Source organism: Phocoena phocoena, chromosome 19, assembly GCF_963924675.1.
Source record: "Phocoena phocoena chromosome 19, mPhoPho1.1, whole genome shotgun sequence".
NCBI classification, from domain to species: domain Eukaryota; kingdom Metazoa; phylum Chordata; class Mammalia; order Artiodactyla; family Phocoenidae; genus Phocoena; species Phocoena phocoena.
In genome coordinates this window covers 46,829,002-46,845,998 of record NC_089237.1, presented here as the reverse complement: position 1 = coordinate 46,845,998, position 16,997 = coordinate 46,829,002, and the positions used below count along the sequence as shown (strand labels likewise).

General features: G+C 47.3%; 1 protein-coding gene across 1 annotated transcript; it reads left to right on the top strand.

Moving 5' to 3' along the window:
- Positions 1–632: 632 nt before the first annotated feature.
- TLCD2 (TLC domain containing 2) lies at positions 633–2,421 on the top strand. The gene is made up of 4 exons (XM_065897879.1): positions 633–808; positions 1,033–1,115; positions 1,334–1,416; positions 1,969–2,421. Exons 1-4 carry the CDS (start codon positions 633–635, stop codon positions 2,419–2,421), a joined length of 795 nt encoding a protein of 264 aa, XP_065753951.1.
- Positions 2,422–16,997: the final 14,576 nt, after the last annotated feature.

The window sequence follows — 16,997 nt, the reverse complement described above, 5'->3', positions numbered from 1 at the left end:
CGTAAGTGGTGGCTCTAAGGAAGTGAGCTGCCCCCTTCCCCACAACCGAGACCGGGGTGGGGCGCGGGGCAGACTGGTGGCGAGGCGTAAGCACGTGGGAGTGGGTTTGCTCTGGCCTCTAACTTCAGGGCTGCGTGGGTGGGGTGGGTCGGAAGAGCAGCAGGTGAAAGGTTAGAGAGGGGAAAGGAGGGGAAAGTTAATGGGGCTGGGCCTCTGGGAGTGTCAGGTGAGATTAGTCACCCATTTCTGGATTTGCGAGGACTTCGGGGCACATGGGGCTTGGGAAGACCCCTATCGACATCCCGGAAAGCCTCCCTGAGCTCCGTTTCAGGGTTTGGTCCCGGGAAGCCCCCTACCAGACATCCCCCGCTGGGGCGGGACACGATCGGTTGCTGTGGCTCCAGGGGCGGTGGCCCACGGCTGCTCCAATCACCACCCAGCCGGGGGTTGGGGGCGTGGACGAGCCCTGGAAAAGTTAAGGCGGAATCCGTAGGCGGGGCGGGCGGGGGAGTCCAGGGGTGCAGCCTTGCCGGGAAGTTGGTTCGCAGTCCCCGCAGGGGGCGTTGGATGTGTCGGGACTGAGAGCTCAGGAGCCCAAGGGACGGATCCGGACCTAGCCAGCCCGCCAGGCCATGGCGCTCTCTGGGCTCCTCGTGACCGGCGCCTCCTTCGCCGCCTTCCGGGGGCTGCACTGGGGGCTGCAGCTTCTGCCCACGCCGGGATCTGCTGCCCAGGACCGTTGGAAGTGGCGGAACATCTGTGTCTCCCTGGTTCACAGCCTGCTTACGGGGGTCGGGGCGCTACTCGGGTGCGGGACTTAGAGATTTGGGAGGCACCGTGGTGAGGGTGAGAGAGAGGGGTGGAAGGCTGAGATTAGAAGACCCGGTGGCACCTTTAGAATCAATGTGAGGCCTCGAGAGTCTGAGACTGGGGTGGGGATGTAGATGGGTGGGCGGTGTGGATACGTCCACGGCAGGAGAATAAGATCTGGGTCTGCACAGACGCTGACCATGGCTCCCCCATCTCCTCCAGGCTGTCGCTGTACCCTCAGATGGCCGCCGACCCGATTCATGGCCACCCGCCCTGGGCCCTGGTGCTGGTAGCTATATCTGTGGGTGAGTCTGCAGGGAAGGCTGAACCGGTTTGGGGTGGGGCACAACCTTCCAACGGTGGGGTCTCCTTCCCTGGCCCGGCCCGCGATGGGGTTAAATGTTTCTGGCGGCTTTACTGAGAGAAACTCAAGAGCTGGGAAAAGGAGGGAGTGGAGATTCCTCTCCAGACTGTACGCTGGCTTGGGAGAAGCCTAACACCACCCTCCCCTACTTGCCCCCAGGTTATTTCCTAGCCGATGGAGCTGACATGCTGTGGAACCAGACGTTGGGCCAGGCCTGGGAACTTCTTTGTCACCATTTGGTGGTGAGACTTGGGGAGAGGCAAGACAGGAAAGGAGGGATGCCTAGCCTGGGGTCCCCAATCTCTCACCAATTTTCTGTCCTATGACTTCCCAGAGAGTCTGAGCCCTGCTGGTGCTTGATGCTCCCAACCTTAGGCTGAATTGGGGGGTGAGGGGATTGACTGCTGGCCACTGCTAGGAGTCTGAGCACTGTCTACGGAGATTGTATTCCCACAGGTGTGGGAAGCGTTGACTATGGAGCTTTTCTAAGAGGGAGCCCCAGTATAGGGCGTGGGGATAGGGTGTGAAAGCACAGGAATGCAAATGAAGGGGGTGGGGTTCCGTGCAGATGCTACAGCTCCAGGGGAGACAGCCTAGGCGCCAAACCTGCTTCAATTCTATGGAAGGGTTGTTTCAAGCCCATTCAGGCCCCTACCATAAGGCTAAGCATAAGGTTGGGTTTCGGGGAGGGGTGCCACAAAATGCTTGGGAGCCCCTCTCAAGGACTGGGATATTGGAACATGATGGGTGGTAGGTCATGGAAGGTCCTCTGACCTCTGACCTTGGCTCCCCAGGTAGTGAGCTGCCTCAGTACCGCCATTCTCTCTGGCCACTATGTGGGCTTCTCTGTGGTGTCTCTGCTCCTGGAACTGAACTCCACCTGCCTGCACCTACGAAAGCTGCTGCTGCTTTCTCGCCAGGCCGCATCCCTGGCCTTCAGTGTGACTAGCTGGGCCACCCTGGCTACCCTGGCCCTCTTCCGCCTGGTTCCACTGGGATGGATGAGTCTGTGGCTGATCCAGCAACACCACCAGGTACCTATTGCTCTGGTCATCCTTGGTGGAACTGGACTGGTCACTGTGGGTGCTACGAGCATCACACTGGGTGTCCGCATTTTGGTCAGTGATGTCCTGCGGTCTCGGCCCCGCCCACCCATCCCTGAGCACAAGGAAACCAAGGGCATCAGGACTTGTTGCGATGGTGAGCCTGTCACCAGGGATGATTCTACTCTCAGCCTGAAAGACTGAAGAAAAGCCTCAGGCTCCTCCTCTGCCAGTCCTGGGGGAGGTAGAACCAGGACAAGGAGATGGTGGTCTTCAATGCACTGTCCCCCAGGGGTAAGGCCTGGACTGGGTTTTCAGTATCTCAGTTCCTCTTCCGGCTAACTCCTGCATTCCTAGGATCTGAGAAGAAATGCTAATATTCATGGATGGGTGGGAACCTGAGCTGTTGTTCACTGAATCCCATCATCAGTTGACCGCCCTTTCCAGCAAACTAACTCCAGAGGTATAGCCTGTGTTACCAATAAAGGGTGGCAGGATGCATGAAGCTGGATGAAAGTGCCAATGGGAACAGAGACCCTTCGCTTTAGCACAGGAACGGATGAGGAAAGATGAAGTCCTACTAGGATCAGAGAGAGATCTAGTACCAAAGGGGTGGGGTTGGAGAGAAGAGAGACCTCACCTATGACCAAATTATGGCAGAGGGAGGAGGGCACAACAGGTGAACAGGTGCTATGCGTAGCCAGTAGGGATGGACATAACGGTTGCCAAGAGACAGAAGAAATTGGACCACAAGAATTGCTGGTGGTATTTCTGGTTCTCAAAGTCACACTATTCTGTTTGTACTTCACCCTAGTCCTACTGTGTGGAGCATGCTCCTTTTGCTTTTTTTTAGTGTCTTCTGACCTCTTCAAAGAAAATGCAGATTCTTAGAGGAATGAGCACGGGGCTAGGTCTGTCTTCTCAGGACTGTAGTGAAGTCCAGAGCCATAGCAGGAACTCAACCACCCGTTCTGGGTGCCCAGTGTAGGGTCTTCCCAGGGCCAGGCTTTCATGGAAGAACGAGGGCAGAGGCAGCAGCAGACGAGGTACGGCTTCCGCTCGGCTGCAGAGGAATTAAGGAATATCTGACTCTCTTCTGGGATTCATTTGCAAGCTCCCCTTTCTCCCCTGCTACTTCTACTGCATTTTTTTCTGTTGCACAAGACCCCTCCCTTCTTCAGGCAGAACTTCCAGGTTATGGGAAGTAAGCAGATTAAAGTTGCTATTCTACTAAACAATGGACAGAAATAGATAACCCTTAATTATCCACAGAAAAGGTACATGAGCAAAAGCCAGAGACAGGAAGATGAACGCATAAAGTGGAGCTTGAGAGAGACAAAGGGAATGAAAGAAACAGACATATACTGATTGAAGGACAGATAGAAAAAGATTTGCTACAGAGACGAAGAGAGATGGAGGGCAAGACAGAATCCTTGGCAGAAATAGAGAAAGTCTGTTATAGATGCAGAGAAGAACGAAAATCATAGAATTGGTTAAATGGTCATAAACAAAGAGGACAAGCAAAATGGAAATAAAGACTGACAGGAAGGGATCCCAAAGGTGGAAGGTACAGATAGTCTAGACAGTGAAACAGGGAGAGTGAGTGACAAGGAGGAACCACCAGACTCCCAGGAGACAGAGGTAATAGTGGCTGGTAGATTAGCAGAGGGAGACGAGAGAGAGGTGGAAATAGAGATGAGGGGGATGAGTCAGGGGAGCTGAGAAGCAGAAGAACAGAAGGTGGAGGAGGCAGTCAATGGAAAGATTCATTGACAGAAAAAGCAGGCAATATGTTGATTTGGAGACGGGCAGAAAGACAAAGGACAAACAGCTACAGTGCACTACCCAGAGACAGGGGTTGACAGGAACTGAGAGGCAGAGACTGGTAGGACGATGAGAAGTAAGAATCGGGGATGTGAAATGACAGAAGAATAAGCAAAGGAACTGAAGAGAAGCACAGAAGACGGGGGTGGGGGAGGGCAGAATGGTGAAATTAACATCCAGAGGAAGGAACCAGGAAAAGGAGGGAGCACAGAGATGGAGAGAGGAAAAACCATCGTAGAGACGGGATAAAAGAGAGAGAGGGACTGTGAGATATCCCCATCAGAGAGTCATTAAAACCAAAGCACAAAGGGGGAAAATGATGAACAGAGACTGAAGAGAAACTGCGACAGTTGGAAGTAAACGCAGGCAGAAAACGAGCAGAGGGTTTGAATGTAATCAGACTAAAACCAGAGATGCAAAGGTGTGGAAGTTGAGGTAGAGAAACAAAGCAGAACTCTGTCAGAGTTTGTCCTTAACAGAAGTAGTATCTTCAAACCTCAATTTGCTATTTTAACCAAATGCCTTGATTAATGAAAACATTGTTTTCAGCTTTCAAAGAAAAAGAAATGTGACAGACCCATGGGAGGAATCTCTTCCCTATGTGTTCATGTCAATATTGATTCATTCCCAGCCCTACACCTCTTCTTTTGCCACTGCCATGAATTCATGGTCCAAGTGGGTTCCCTTCTTGGGAAGACTTGGTAGTATCTATGAAGGGTGCCCAAGAACTTGACCATTAGGGAAATATGGCTATTTCTATGGGTTAACTAGTAAAACCCATACAAGAACGGATTAGCTACCTGTGCAGGTAGGACATAAGTGGACACTTGAAGAATTTGGGATCACACACAAATTTCCATCATGGAGACCCAGTGAAACTTCAGGAAGGCAGGACTAGGATCGTGATTATAATTTAGTGGACATCTCATCAACTGGACCAGTTATAGATGGTGGACCAGATAGAGATGAGATGATGGGAATCAAAGAGCAATAGTCAACTGGGAGCCTGGAAAAGAGAAGCTCAAAATTGCAGAGGTTGGCAGATGCTGTATTTGGTACAATGAGTTGGGTCACCATGGTGGTGCTGTCAGACCTCACCATGGCCCAGTGAAGTGGTCCTCAAGACTGATTCCATCCATGCCTACTGAGCTACTGGCTAATGAATTCTGTCTTCTGGCACAGGGGAGGGGCTTTCCTGGATGGGAAACGTTGATATTTTATGGTCTCAGAACACTATCCTGATCAAAAATTAATAAATTGCTATACAAATAATAGCATCAGTCTTTTGTGAGTATGGTTACTTTGAGTCACTTTTCTTGGCTCCAGTGGTATCCTAGTTCATAATGCATGCTGGATCATGGAAGATCCAGCATTTGCTGTGAGAAGATCTCTTGGCACTAACTCTTTGACCTTACAAAGCCCTAAAGTGGGAACTTCCCTCATGGCACAGTGGTTAAGAATCTGCCTGCCAATGCAGGAGACAGGGGTTCGAGCCCTGGTCCGGGAAGATCACACATGCCGCAGAGCAACTAAGCCTGTGCGCCACAACTATTGAGCCTGCACTCTAGAGCCCATGAGCCACAACTACTGAGCCCACACGCCACAGCTACTGAAGCCCGTGCGCTTAGAGCCCGAGCTTTGGAGCAAAGAGAAGCCACCGCAGTGAGAAGCCCGCGCACCACAACAAAGAGTGGCCCCCGCTCGCTGCAACTAGAGAGAAAGGCTGCACGCAGCAACAAAGACCCAATGCAGCAATAAATAAATAAATAAATAAATGTATTTTAAAAAAAAAAAGCTCTAAAGTGTTCTAAGATCCTCTACTATGAAAAAGCAAATCAAATGTATTCAGTAGAATGGATTTAGAGCAAGAGAATGGATTCAGACAATTTAGAGTGATTCTCAAATGCCAAGAGTTGAACCCAAAAGAGGCTTTTAGCTAAATTTATCTTGAGTTAACAAGAAAATTAGGGAATTCCCTGGCGGTCCAGTGGTTAGGACTCTGCACTTTCAATGCCGAGGGCGAGGGCTGGATCCCTGGTCAGGGAACTAAGATTCTCGCAAGCCATGCGGTGTGGCCAGAAAAAAAAAGAAAGTTTTTTCTTTTCTAAACAGAAATCTCCATAACTGAATTGTCAAAGCATTGTTGAATATCAAATCTGTGTTTGTTCGGCTGAAGATTAGGAGCCCTCACTCTACAGGAGATTACACAAGGAAAGTTATTCTTTAAAGAACTGCTCCTTTATTGAAGTAAAGTATTTGTTTAGAATCTTTAACTTAAAGTCATAGCACCCTAGGCTGAACATGTGTTGTGCTCCTACCTCATGAGGTACCTTTGGATACCTTCTCTCATTTAATCCCACACAATAGAGACGCATCCTGTTTTTCAGATGAGGAAACCAAGGTAATTTCCTCAGGATTACCTAGCTAGTTAGTGACAGGGCCTGGACTTAAGCCCATATGTATGTTTATTTTCTATGATATCACCTGTGTCCAACATCTGCTATTTTTACCTGCCTAGCTCCTCTATCACTCCCCCTTCAAAGGGCATGTGACTCAGGCGTAGCCAATCAGAACACCGTATCCTCTTTCCCTGAGATGAGCTCATGACTTAAACAAAGCTATGAGTTTCAGCACCTTGCTGTCTGCTACAACTTTTGGCTGAGATGCACTGTGTACTAACATTGCTAAGCCAGTAGGTTGGTGTAAGACAGCTTCCCTGAGCATGAAGCCAAGACAGAAAAAAAGAATTCAAATATGGAGAGAGATTTCTAGCATCATTTAGATATCTGGATCAAACCCTGCCTGAAGCAAGAACTTCCCCTGGACCGTTCAGTTACACAATTCAAACAACTCCCAGATTTGGACTTCCCTGGTGGCGCAGTGGTTAAGAATCCGCCTGCCAATGCAGAGGGCACGGGTTCGAGCCCTGGTCCAGGAAGATCCCACATTCCGCGGAGCAACTAAGCACGTGTGCCACAACTGAGCTCTAGCCTGCGCTCTGGAGCCAAAGAGCCACAACTACTGAAGCCCGCGTGCCTAGAGCCCGTGCTCCACAACAAGAGAAGCCACAACGCACTGCAACGAAGAGTAGCTCCCACTCGCGGCAACTAGAGAAAAGCCCGCACGCAGCAACAAAGACTCAACGCAGCCAAAAATAAATAAATAACTCCCAGATTTGCTTGAGTATGAGTTAATTCTTTTTGCTTGTAACAGTGAGTCTTTATTAATACATCACCTTCAAGATTATCTTACCATTTCATTTTTTTAAATCTTTGTTTTGGGTGGGGGTTGTGCTGCTTGGCTTGTGGTATCTTAGTTCCCTGACCAGGAATCGAACCCAGGCACCAGCAGTGAAAGCGCCAAGTCCTAACCACTGGACCACCATGGAATTCCCTTACAGAAAATTAAAGCCTAGAAAAGTTAAGTGACTTATCCAAGTACACCCAGCTAGTTTGTGGCACAGCCAGAAGTAGAATCCAGGGATCCTTATACACTATTTTGCCCCTTTCTTTATAGGAAGGCTGAGGAATGGAGAAACTTCAAGGTAGAAAGTTGACAACTGAAGATCAATCAAATCAGATTTATTGCGTCTGAGGTGGTATTTTTAAGTCAGGATGCTTCTTCGGTTGGAAAGCCAGACTTCTATTCACCAAGTATCGTATCGATTTCTGCACTTTTCAGGAACGCGGTAACTGTGCAGGGCAGAGGTCCGTTTCGGCATTCCCCTGCAGACGTGAACAGTGTTAACTCAGTGTTGAGAGCACATTCGTTCCCTGCCTCTAACCAGGAGGGGGACAAAACTTCCCTGGCCACACCTTCCACAGGAAGTAGACAAGGAAGTGATTCTCAGACTGAGTGAGCTCTTTCAACTGAGATAAGAATGTAGTGGAAATGATGGGCCCTGCAGGGGTTCTTCCCCACCTACCACCACCCAAACCCCCCCAAAAACAGGCTCTGGGGTAGTAACTGACATTGCAGGGATGGTAAATGATTCCTTTGGGCTAAACTATGCCCGCTCACTCTGGCCTGCCTGCCTGTGCCTTCGGAAGGATTCCTTCACCTCCTTGAACTTCACCGCTTGGCACTGCTAATCCCAAAGGCTGAGAGACTGGCACAGAGGCTCTCTCTGTCCCGGATCCCAGGTCAGGGCACTGCTAGAGGACAGAGAAGCCCAGAAACAGGGATGCCACAAATTACTGCTGCTGCACTGGCCCAGGGAAGCACTGCCAGTCAGCCCTAATCTCCCTCTCCTCGGCAGCTTGTCCAACCATCATTTTTCTCAAGCTCCTGCCCTTCCTTCCCTAACCCCGGCTCTTCCTAGAATCCAAATATTTCCACCCTGGCAGCAAGCAAGGGTAGGGGACTGGGGGGATGGAGGAAATGCGGGGGGAGCCTAGCCTAGGGCAGCTGCAGCAGCATTTCCTTGACATATATTGAATTTTAAAAATTCATGTGAACTTTGCATTCTGCTTCAAAATCTTTTCCTATCTATCTCTTTTAATATAAAATAACATTTGAAATAACTTAAAAGTATAATATTTGAATTTTTTTTTTAATTTTACAAAATGTCAAGTGAAACTGTCAGTTTTACGATCCAGGAAGATGTGCCATTCTATTTTGTGGCTCTAACTATTACTGGCACACTCCACTTTATTTCTCTTTTCAACAAGTATTTATGAACATCCTACTATGTGCTCGAACATAGGAAATATAATAGAGAGTAAACAAGTCAGAGACCAGGCTACGGGGAGCCTGCAATGAGGATTTCGTTAAAGTGGAAAGCTGGAAAAATTGGAGTTATCCAAAGGAGGGAGACCAGAGGTAAGGGATGTAGAAATGGGTCAGCCAATGACCCACAGACTAAGAATGATCTGACAACCTGGAGAGGAGGGGATTGTTGCATCCTGACATCCAAGGGATGTCCAGCATATTTCCTCCCAGACCTGCACCTTTTCCTGTATGCTCCTGGTCTGTGCACAGCACTGCCCTTAACTCACTGTATAAAACAGGAACTTAAGAATCATCCTCGGGCTTCCCTGGTGGCGCAGTGGTTGAGAGTCCGCCTGCCGATGCAGGGGACATGGGTTCGTGCCCCGGTCCGGGAGGATCCCACATGCCGCGGAGAGGCTGGGCCCGTGAGCCATGGCCGTTGAGCCTGTACGTCCGGAGCCTGTGCTCCACAACGGGAGAGGCCCGCATACCACAAAAAAAAAAAAGAAAAAGAATCATCCTCAAGCCATGGCACTCTACCTCCCCCACCCCCCCACAAGTCCAATTAATCACCGAGTTCAGAATGGCTTTCACATTCATTCATTTTTTCCATTTTTTTATCCCACCCTGGTTGGAGTCATCATCATCTCTACCCTGGGTGACATGATGATAGCCTCATGACTATTTTCCACTTAGTGGTCAGTTTGTGATTTTTTTTAAATAAATTTATTTATTTATTTTTGGCTGCGTTGGGTCTTCGTTGCTGCGCGCGGGCTTTCTCTAGTTGCGGCGAGTGGGGGCCACTCTTCGTTGTGGTGCGCAGGCTTCTCATTGTGGTGGCTTCTCTTGTCGCAGAGCACTGGCTCTAGACGTGCGGGCTCCAGTAGCTGTGGCACGCGGGCTCAGTAGTTGTAGCTTGCAGGCTCTAGAGCACAGGCTCAGTTGTTGTGGCGCACGGGCTTAGTTGCTCCACGATATGTGGGATCTTTCCGGACCAGGGCTCGAACCCGTGTCCCCTGCACTGGCAGGTGGATTCTTAATCACAGGAAGCCCCTGTGATTGTTAAAATACAAATTGGATCATGTCATTCCCCTGCTTAATACCATCCAGTGGCTCCTCCTTTATTAGGTAGGGGCATAATTCATGATATGACCTGTAGGCTTCTTCATGGTCTCCCCTTGTCTACCCTCCAGATTCATTTCATGGTAATTTCCGTTTCACTCTTTTTTTTCTTCTTTTTTTTTGTGCTACACCACGTGGCTTGCAGGATCTTAGTTCCCCAACCAGGGTTTGAACCCCGGACACGGCAGTGAAAGCGCTGAGTCCTAACCACAGGACTGCCAGGGAATTCCCTGTTTCACTCTTTGTGTGACTTTATTCAGTTTATAAAATATGCCATGGGGGCTTCCCTGGTGGTGCAGTGGTTAAGTATCCGCCTGCCAATGCAGGGGACACGGGTTCGAGCCCTGGTCTGGGAAGATCCCACATGCCGCGGAGCAACTAAGCCCGTGTGCCACAAATACTGAGACTGCGCTCTAGAGCCCGTGAGCCACAACTACTGAGCCCATGTACCACAACAGCTGAAGCCCGCGCGCCTAGAGCCTGTGCTCTGCACGCAACAAGAGAAGCCACTGCAATGAGAAGCCCGCGCACCGCAACGAAGAATAGCCCCCGCTCACCGCAACTAGAGAAAGCCCGCGCACAGCAACGAAGACCCAATGCAGCCTAAATAAATAAATAAAATAAAGTATGCCATGCTCCTTCCTTTCTCAGGACCTTGCACAGACAACGCCCAATGCCTGGTAGGCTGCCCATTCTCCCCTGTTTCCATCTTCCTGGCTCCCCTCCTCCTATTCCACCCCCTTTATCTTATACATTCTCAGTGCTCATTTCCAACATTTCTTTTCCTAAAGACATTTCCATGACCCTCCCCCTACAATTAGGTCAAATCTTTCTGTCTTTTCATTGGAAGTATTTATTACGAGTTTAATTGAAGGACCAATTATGAGCACTTGAGGAGAGCCTCTAACATGAAATATGTAGAATATGAAAAAATGGGAAAACACAGAGAAAGCAAAGATTATTCATGGAGAATAAAACTTCAGTAAAACTCATTTTCCTCAGAGAGATAAGGGAATATATCATAAACATGAAATAATATACTACCAAAATTTAAAAAAGAATTCAGACAGAACTAAACAGAGTATATGAAATTTAAAAGTGTGATATTGGAAATGAAAAATTCATGGAAGAGTTGGAAGATAAAGTTGAGAAAATCTCCCAGAAAGAAGATATTAGGGACAAAAATGAGACAATCATGGTACCAGTCCAAGAAACCCAACATCAAAATAATGGGAGTCCCAGAAAGAGAAAACTGAGGGGAAAAAAAGGACTTCCCTGGTGGCGCAGTGGTGAAGAATCTGCCTGCCAATGCAGGGGACACGGGTTCAAGCCCTAGTCTGGGAAGATCCCACATGCCTTGGAGCAACTCAGCCCATGCACCACAACTACTGAGCCTGCGCTCTAGAGCCCGCGAGCCACAACTACTGAGCCCACGTGCCACAGCTGCTGAAGCCCACGCGCCTAGAGCCCGTGCTTCACAGCAAGAGAAGCCACCACAATGAGAAGCCCGCGCACCACAACGAAGAGTAGCCCCTGCTCGCCACAACTAGAGAAAGCCGGCGCACAGCAACGAAGACCCAACACAGCCAAAAATAAATGAATAAATAAATAAATTTATAAATAAATAAATAAAGTTTTTTCCTGAAGATGGAAATTCCTTCTTAAAAATAAAATAAAAATAAAAAAGAAATCATCAGTGAAATCATGAAAGAAAAATTTCAAAACCAAAGCACACAAGTTGCCATATTGATGGATCCATGGAATTCCCAGAATAGTGAAAGAAAGTAGATTCACATCAAGCAACAACAGAATTAAATTTCAGAACATTGAGATTAATGCTTCAGAGGGGAGGGAAAAGTTATGTATAAACACCAGGAATCAAAATGACATCGAACTTCTAAACATCACACCAGAAGCTAAAAGGCAATGGAGCAATTTCACCAAAAATTGGAAAGAAAATTATTTAAAACTAGAGTTTGGTACCCAGACAAACCATCAATCAAGTATGAGGGCAGAATAAAGGTATTTTCGGACATGTAAAGTCCAAAAAACTTTATCTTCCATGTACCCTTCTCAGAAAACTGCTAGAAAATACACTCCATCAAAATGAGGGAGACAGGGCTTCCCTGGTGGCGCAGCGGTTGAGAGTCTGCCTGCCAATGCAGCAGACACAGGTTCTTGCCCCGTTCCGGGAAGATCCCACATGCCACGGAGCGGCTGGGCCCGTGAGCCATGGCCGCTGAGCCTGCGTGCCCGGAGCCTGTGCTCCGCAACGGGAGAAGCCACAACAGTGAGAGGCCCGCGTACCGCAAAAAAAAAAAAAAAAAAAAATGAGGGAGACAATCAAGAAAAAGGAAGAGGGAACCCTCTTGTACTCTTGGTGGGAAGTAAATTGATACAGTCACTATAGAGAACAGTATGGAGGTTCCTTAAAAAACTAAAAATAGAACTACCATATGAGCCAGTAATCCCACTACTGGGCATATACCCTGAGAAAACCATAATTCAAAAAGAGATATGTACCACAATGTTCATTGCAGCACTATTTACAGTAGCCAGGACATGGAAGCAACCTAAGTGTCCATCGACAGATGAATGGATAATGAAGACGTGGCACATATGTACAATGGAATATTACTCAGCCATAAAAAGAAACGAAAATGAGTTATTTGTAGTGAGGTGAATGGACTTAGAGTCTGTCATACAGAATGAAGTAAGTCAGAAAGAGGAAAACAAATACCATATGCTAAAACATATATATGGAATCTAAGAAAAAAATGGTTCTGAAGAACCTAGGGGTAGGACAGGAATAAAGACGCAGACGTAGAGAATGGACTTGAGGACACAGGGGGGCAGGGAAGGGTAAAATGGGATGAAGTGAGAGAGTAGCATTGATATATATACGCTACCAAATGTAAAATAGATATGTAGTGGGAAGCAGCTGCATAGCACAGGGAGATCAGCTTGATGTTTTATGACAACCTAGAGGGGTGTGATAGGGAGGGTTAGAGGGAGGTGCAAGAGGGAGGGGATATGGGGATATATGTATACATATAGCTGAATCACTTTGTTGTACAGCAGAAACTAACGCAACATTGTAAAGCAATTATAGTCCAATAAAGATGTAAAAAAAAGAAAAAGGAAGACCCAGATATAGAAAACAGGAGATCCAACACAGAAGAGAAGAACTTCACAGTTCGATTGGTGAAGGGGGATCCTAGGAAGAGAGCTGTACAACCGGCAGAGAGGGAAACTGATATATACTACAGCAGGTCACAAAGCTCTGGGAAAGACTTTTTTTTGAGGGGGAAGGTGAAATTGATAGACTACTTTATATGTCTGAACATTTTAAAAGAGATTTAAAAACTAATGAAGAGCCAGAGGAGAAGTTGGCAGAGTCCGTAGAAAACCAAGCGAATGCAGCTATTAACTATGGGCAAAACAAACAGTTGCATAGGAAAATAAATGTAATCATAGCTTACTACTTGAATAAGCTGCAGATCTGTGGGTACCATCTGTGTAGACAGGCATAATAAAAGTTTTTTGCATGATTGTTTTTTCTTTTTTTACATTTTAACTTCATGTAAATTACTGAGGACAGATAGAAGGCAGTGGGGGTGAGTGCACTCGACAGAGGGGTGGGAGAGATAATAATTTAAGGGGGGTGGGGACTTCCCTGGTGGGTCCAGTGGTTAAGACTCTGCGCTCCCAGTGCAGGGGGCCCGGGTTCAAACCCTGGTCAGGGAACTAAGATTCTGCAGGCCACAACTAAGACTCGGAGCAGCCAAATTAATTAATTAATAAATTAAAAAAAAAAAAAAACCTTAGGGGGAAGGGTGAGTGGAGGTGCAGGTTTCCTCCCTGTAGCCTGGATCCTTAGCAAGGGGTAGGGCTGTATCTGAAGAGCTGGGAAATAAATGATCATCTCAGAGGCTGGGCACGCACTCCAATACTGTGTCCTTCACAGAAAGCTGGGGAGGGTACACTAGGTCATGGCTTTTAGAGCCAGACTACTTGGATTTAAATCCCAGATTTTCCACTTATTAGCTATGTGGTCTTAGGCAAGTTACTTGACTTCTCTGTGCCCCAGTACCCTCACCTGTATAATGGAATGATAATAATAGGATTATCATGAGAAGTAAATGAATTAATGTTAATGTGCTTAGAAAAGTGCCTGGGGGGCTTCCCTGGTGGCGCAGTGTTTAAGAATCTGCCTGCCAATGCAGGGGACACGGGTTCGAGCCCTGGTCTGAGAAGATCCCACATGCTGTGGAGCAACTAAGCCCGTGCACCACAACTACTGAGCCTACATTCTAGAGCCCGTGAGCCACAACTACTGAGCCCGCGTGCCACAACTACTGAAGCCCACGTGCCTAGAGCCTGTGCTCCACAACAAGAGAAGCCACCGTAATGAGAAGCCCGCACCACAAGGAAGAGTAGCCCCTGCACGCCGCAACTAGAGAAAGCCGCACGCAGCAACGAAGACCCAATGCAGCCAAAAATAAATAAATTAATTAAAAAATATTTTTTAAAAAAAATTTTTAAAAAGCCATGCCAGGGTTTCCCTGGTGGCGCAGTGGTTGAGAGTCCGCCTGCCGATGCAGGGGACACAGGTTCGTGCCCTGGTCCGGGAGGATCCCACATGCTGCAGAGCGGCTGGGCCCGTGAGCCATGGCCGCTGAGCCTGCGTGTCTGGAGCCTGTGCTCCGCAACGGGAGAGGCCACAACAGTGAGAGGCCCACGTACCGCAAAAAAAAAAAAAAAAAAAGGCATGCCAGTGGTGTGATTCAGGGAGTCAGACTTGGGCTATCTCCATCCAAAGGAACTTGGGCAGGGGCTGCTGACAAAGGTACTGGGGAGAGACATTACTGAGTTCAACCCTTAGGTAGTCACTGCTGGGGACAGAGAGCAGAGGAAAACATTTCCTATCAAGGTTGCCTAGGAAGGTGGGTAGCAGGGTAGTGGGTGAGAGGCACTTGGGTCCCACTGATTGGCTGAACCCCACTGACCTTCAGCATTCAGAATCCTTTCACAAGGTCATCAGGTGTGAACATAGGGGTGGGGGTTAGATTTCTTGTAGACAAGCATCAGCTTGTCTACTGAAGCCTGCACACCTAGAGTCCGTGCTCTGCGACAATAGAAGCCATCACAGTGAGAAGCATGTGTACCACAATGAAGAGTATCCCCCACTCGCCACAACTAGAGAAAGCCCACGCTCAGCAATGAAGACCCAACACAGCGCCCCCCCCCCAAAAAAAAAAGAATCCGCCTGCCAGTGCAGGGGACACACGTGCAATCCCTGGTCCGGGAAGATCCCTCATGCTGCGGAGCAACTAAGCCCATGCACCACAACTACTGAGCCGGTGTGCCACAACTACCGAAGCCCACATGCCTAGAGCCTGAGTTCCACAACAAGAGAAGCTACCATAATGAGAAGCCCACGTACCGCAAGGAAGTGTAGCCCCTGCTTGCGGCAACTAGAGAAAGCCCACGTGAGGCAACGAAGACCCAAGGCAGCCAAAAATAAATATATTAATTAATTAATTAATTAAAAAAACACAACACTGTAAATCAACTATAATTCAGTAAAAAAATAAACATAAAAAGCATTTTAAAAATAGTGCCTAATACAGAGTAAATGCTATATAAGGGCTAGCTATATAAGGGCTAGCATACACAATTATGTAAATATTGAGTATTAGTCTCACCAAAAGAATAATGTAATCATATTGAGAGGGTGGGGTAGTAGAAGGGTGTACATGTGTATGAGAGGCCAAGGGGAGAGTTGGACTTCCACCTTTTTTTTTTTTTTTGGTCTTGCCATGCTGCTTGCGGGATCTTAGTTCCCCAACCAAGGATCGAACCTGCTTCCCCTTCATTAGAAGGCGGTTTCTTAACCACCCGACCACCAGGGAAGTCCCTACTCAAACTTTCTGAGTCTGGGTTTCTCATAAGTAAAATGAGGATAATAATACCTATTTTGTAAGGTTGTTTTGAGGGTTAAATTAGCTGATTTATTTTTTTTTTATTTTTTTTTTTTAGCTGATTTATTTATTAACTTTTTATTTTGAAATACCTTTTAGGCTCACATGGAAGTTGCAAAAATAGCACAGAGTGCATAAAGATAAACATATAGATCGATGGGATATAATTGAGAGTCCAGAAACAAACAAATGGTCAGCTGATTTTTTTTTTTTTTTTTTTTTTTGCGGTATGCGGGCCTCTCACTGTTGTGGCCTCTCCCGTTGCGGAGCACAGGCTCCAGACACGCAGGCTCAGCGGCCGTGGCTCACAGGCCCAGCCGCTCCGCGGCATGCGGGACCTTCCCGGACCGGGGCACAAACCCGTGTCCCCTGCATCGCAGGCGGACTCTCAACCACTGTGCCACCAGGGAAGCCCTGGTCAGCTGATTTTTGACAGAGAGGAAAGAGTGCCTTTTTAACAAATGGTGCTGGGACAACTGAATATCCACATGCAAAAGAATGCATTTGGACCCCTATCTCACACCACACACAAAAATGAACTCAAAGGGAATCATAGACCTACAGGTAAGAGCTAAAACTATAAAACTCTTAGAAGAAAACATAGGATTACATCTTTGTGACTTGGGTTAGGCAATGATTTCGAAGATTTGACACTGAAATCACAAGCAATAGAAGAGAAGATTTGATGAGTTAGACTTTATGCAAATTAAAAACTTTTTTGCTTTGAAGAATACCATCCAGAAAGTGAAAAGATAATTCAAAAAACAGGAGAAAAATTTTGCATATCATATATATGACAGGGAACTTGTATCTAAAATATGTAAATACAACTCAATATTTAAATGGGCAAAGGATCTGAAAAGACATTTCTACAAAGAAAATACATATGTGTTACAACAGGGATGAACCTCAAAAACATGCTAAGTAAAAGAAGCCAGTCACAAAGTGACAAGAGTCACTATTCTATGATACCCTTTATATGAAATACCCATATCAAGCAAATCTGTAGAGACACAAAGTAGATTAGTAGTTGCCTAGAGCTGAGGAGTAGGAGGTGGGAGGAAGTGGGGAGTGAGTGCTAAGGAGTACAAGGTTTCTTTCGGGAATGATGAGAATGTTCTGGAACTAGGTAGAGATAAT